Source organism: Quercus suber, unplaced genomic scaffold (assembly GCF_002906115.3).
Source record: "Quercus suber isolate HL8 unplaced genomic scaffold, Cork oak 2.0 scaffold_108, whole genome shotgun sequence".
Classification (NCBI taxonomy): domain Eukaryota; kingdom Viridiplantae; phylum Streptophyta; class Magnoliopsida; order Fagales; family Fagaceae; genus Quercus; species Quercus suber.
In genome coordinates, this window is record NW_027069573.1 from 664,106 (window position 1) to 667,071 (window position 2,966).

General features: G+C 38.9%; 1 protein-coding gene across 1 annotated transcript; it reads left to right on the forward strand.

Annotated features, from left to right (window-relative positions):
* The first annotated feature begins 364 nt into the window (after window positions 1-364).
* On the forward strand, window positions 365-2,250 carry LOC112033928 (cytochrome P450 77A3). Its single transcript, XM_024066702.2, has one exon. The coding sequence runs from the start codon at window positions 427-429 to the stop codon at window positions 1,960-1,962; it is 1,536 nt and encodes a 511-aa protein (XP_023922470.2). The 5' UTR covers window positions 365-426; the 3' UTR covers window positions 1,963-2,250.
* Window positions 2,251-2,966: the final 716 nt, after the last annotated feature.

The window sequence follows — 2,966 nt, forward strand, 5'->3', positions numbered from 1 at the left end:
GTTCATTTATGATCTATCACAAATTTCACGTGCATAAAAATTTGGCAAAGTTTTACTTTTCAGGTGTGATTTTACAAAATAAATTAACTTCCTCCATTTAAACCGACACATATTCAGTTTTTTCAATATCCCTAAAAAAAAAGTGAATAGTTTATTATAAATTTTATAACATTCAAAGTTGCTGTACAGCAACCTTTTAATTCCCGAAGCTGTAATAATGCAAATTCAACTACAACCAACCCCACTATGTGCATCCGTACTTAAAGAGTAAATTCATCTGATCAAAATATTCAATACCATCACTTACCATTGACCAAACTCATTCACTACCCCAACTTTCTCCTTCTTTAAATAACTATTCCCTTCCTTACAACCTTTAATTTGGTTAAGTAACTTCCTTTCTTCTTTTCTCTCCTATTGACAAAAATGGATTTCAAAGACCTTCTTGTCCTCTTCTTAGCTCTTATCTTCCTCCGCTTGTGGTGGCGCTACTGGTCCATCACCGGCGGCGGCCCCAAAAACCTTCCTCCTGGGCCACCGGGTTGGCCTATAATCGGAAATCTAGGCCAAATCATCCTCCAACGCCGTCCATTCATCTTTATAGTGCGTGATTTGCGCGCAAAATATGGCCCAATCTTCACCATGCAAATGGGACAACGCACACTCGTGATTGTCACCAGCTCTGAGCTCATCCATGAAGCCCTAGTTCAACGAGGCCCCGAGTTCGCGAGCCGCCCAGCTGACTCGCCTATCCGGCTCATATTCAGTGTCGGAAAATGTGCTATCAACTCGGCCGTGTACGGTCCTCTGTGGCGAACACTAAGGCGTAACTTCGTGACCGAGTTGATAAACCCTAATAGAATAAAACAGTGCAGTTGGATTCGTAAATGGGCACTCGAAAACCACATCAAAAGGCTCCAAAAAGAGGCATTTGAAAAGGGGTTTGTCGAGGTTATGAGTAACTGTAGGCTCACTATTTGTAGCGTCCTGATATGTCTTTGCTTCGGCGCAAAAATCTCTGAGGATGAGATTAAAAAGATTGAAAGTGTGTTAAAGGACGTGATGTTGATGACAACTCCAAAGCTTCCAGATTTCTTGCCAGTACTCACTCCTTTGTTTCGTAAGCAACTCAAAGAAGCTAAAGATTTGAGAAAGAAACAGTTGGAGTGTTTGGTTCCATTGGTGAGAAGGAGAAAAGCTTTTGTAGAAAGCGGTGGAAAAAGTAACAGTACCAGTGTTGAAATGGCGAGTCCTATTGGTGCTGCTTATATAGACTCTCTTTTTGGGCTTGAAGTTCCTGGTAGAGGCAAGCTAGGTGAGGAAGAGCTTGTGACATTGTGTTCGGAAGTGATAAATGCTGGGACTGATACAAGTGCTACAACAGTGGAATGGGCTTTGCTTCACTTGGTGATGAACCAAGAGATTCAAGAAAAGTTGTACAAGGAAATAGTTGAACATGTAGGGAAAGAAGGGTTGGTGACTGAGAATGATGCGGAGAAAATGAGTTATCTTGGTGCTGTGGTTAAAGAAACATTTAGGAGGCACCCACCAAGTCATTTTGTGCTATCTCATGCGGCTACAAAGGAGACTAAGCTAGGTGGGTACAATATACCTGAGGATGCAAGTGTGGAGTTTTACACTGCTTGGGTTACTGAGGATCCGGGTATGTGGGAGGATCCGAACGATTTTAAACCCGAGAGGTTTTTGGTGGGTGATGGGGTTGAGGTGGATGTGACTGGGAATAGAGGGGTCAAGATGGTGCCATTTGGAGCTGGGAGGAGGATTTGTCCAGCAATGACTTTGGGTACTTTGCATGTGAATCTCTTGCTGGCTAGGATGGTTCATGCCTTCAAATGGGTTCCGGTTCCCGGTGCCCCGCCCGACCCGACTGCGACTTTTGCTTTTACTGTTGTGATGCAGAACCCTCTCAAAGCTGTTATCTTGCCTAGGGTGAAAGGTTAAATCTTTTTTTTAATGCTTGCTATCATTATTGATAAATTAATTCTTGTTAATTTGGGGAGGGTTTGGTTGATGGTATTAATTAGGGCATTAAAATCAGCTTTGTAGAACTATTTGCTGTACTAGTGGAGGTTGTGTTTGGGTGCTTAGCAAAGAGAGAAGAAAGTCCACACAAAAAAAAAGGAGCTAGACTAGTGGGCTTATCTGTATGAAACTGTGAGGCACAGGATCATATGCCTTGCAGGAAGGTTTGTACTTTGTACCTGATTTACTACTATTATGTCTATTATACATGGTGTTTCTCCAAAAAGAGAAATGGTAGGATACATAGTGTGCGTTTGATTAAGAATAAAAAATTAAAATTATTTTATTATTCAGTTTATTTTTGTTTGTTATTATTTATGTACATCGCTATACTTTTTAGTATTATTTATGGCTTTATTGTATTATTTTAACTAATTTATACTTTTCTTTACAATACTTTCATTAATAATCTTTTAGTTTCAGCAAAATAAGTATGATCTAAACACATTCATAATAAAAGTTTATTATTAGCTTATATATTTTTGAAAATCTAAAATGCATGATATTTTTTTTTGTGAGGAAGTACTATATGCATATACCTTTTTTTTTTTTTTTTTTTTTTTTTTTTTTTTTTTAATGTCCACGCCAACCGCAGGTTGAATTGCCAATTAATTATCCCCACCAACAAACGCTGCAGGTTGTAACTAACTCAGTCACTAACAGATTAGTCTAAACTACATACAGCTTTGTGACTTAATGCTAGACTACATGTCGTTTTCGACTCATCTGTACTATCTTTCTTTACGGGAGTCAGCACTAAACCAAGAATTGAACTTTTTCATTCAAACCCCTTGTCACTTTGAGCCTGGAGGATCTTCATTTTTTTTTTCCTCCTCTAAATGGGTGGTAAGAATGAAAATGAATTTATTAGTTCTACTGAAAAAAAAGAAGAAAAAAAGGTGCACGAGGTTGTAGCAAAGGTT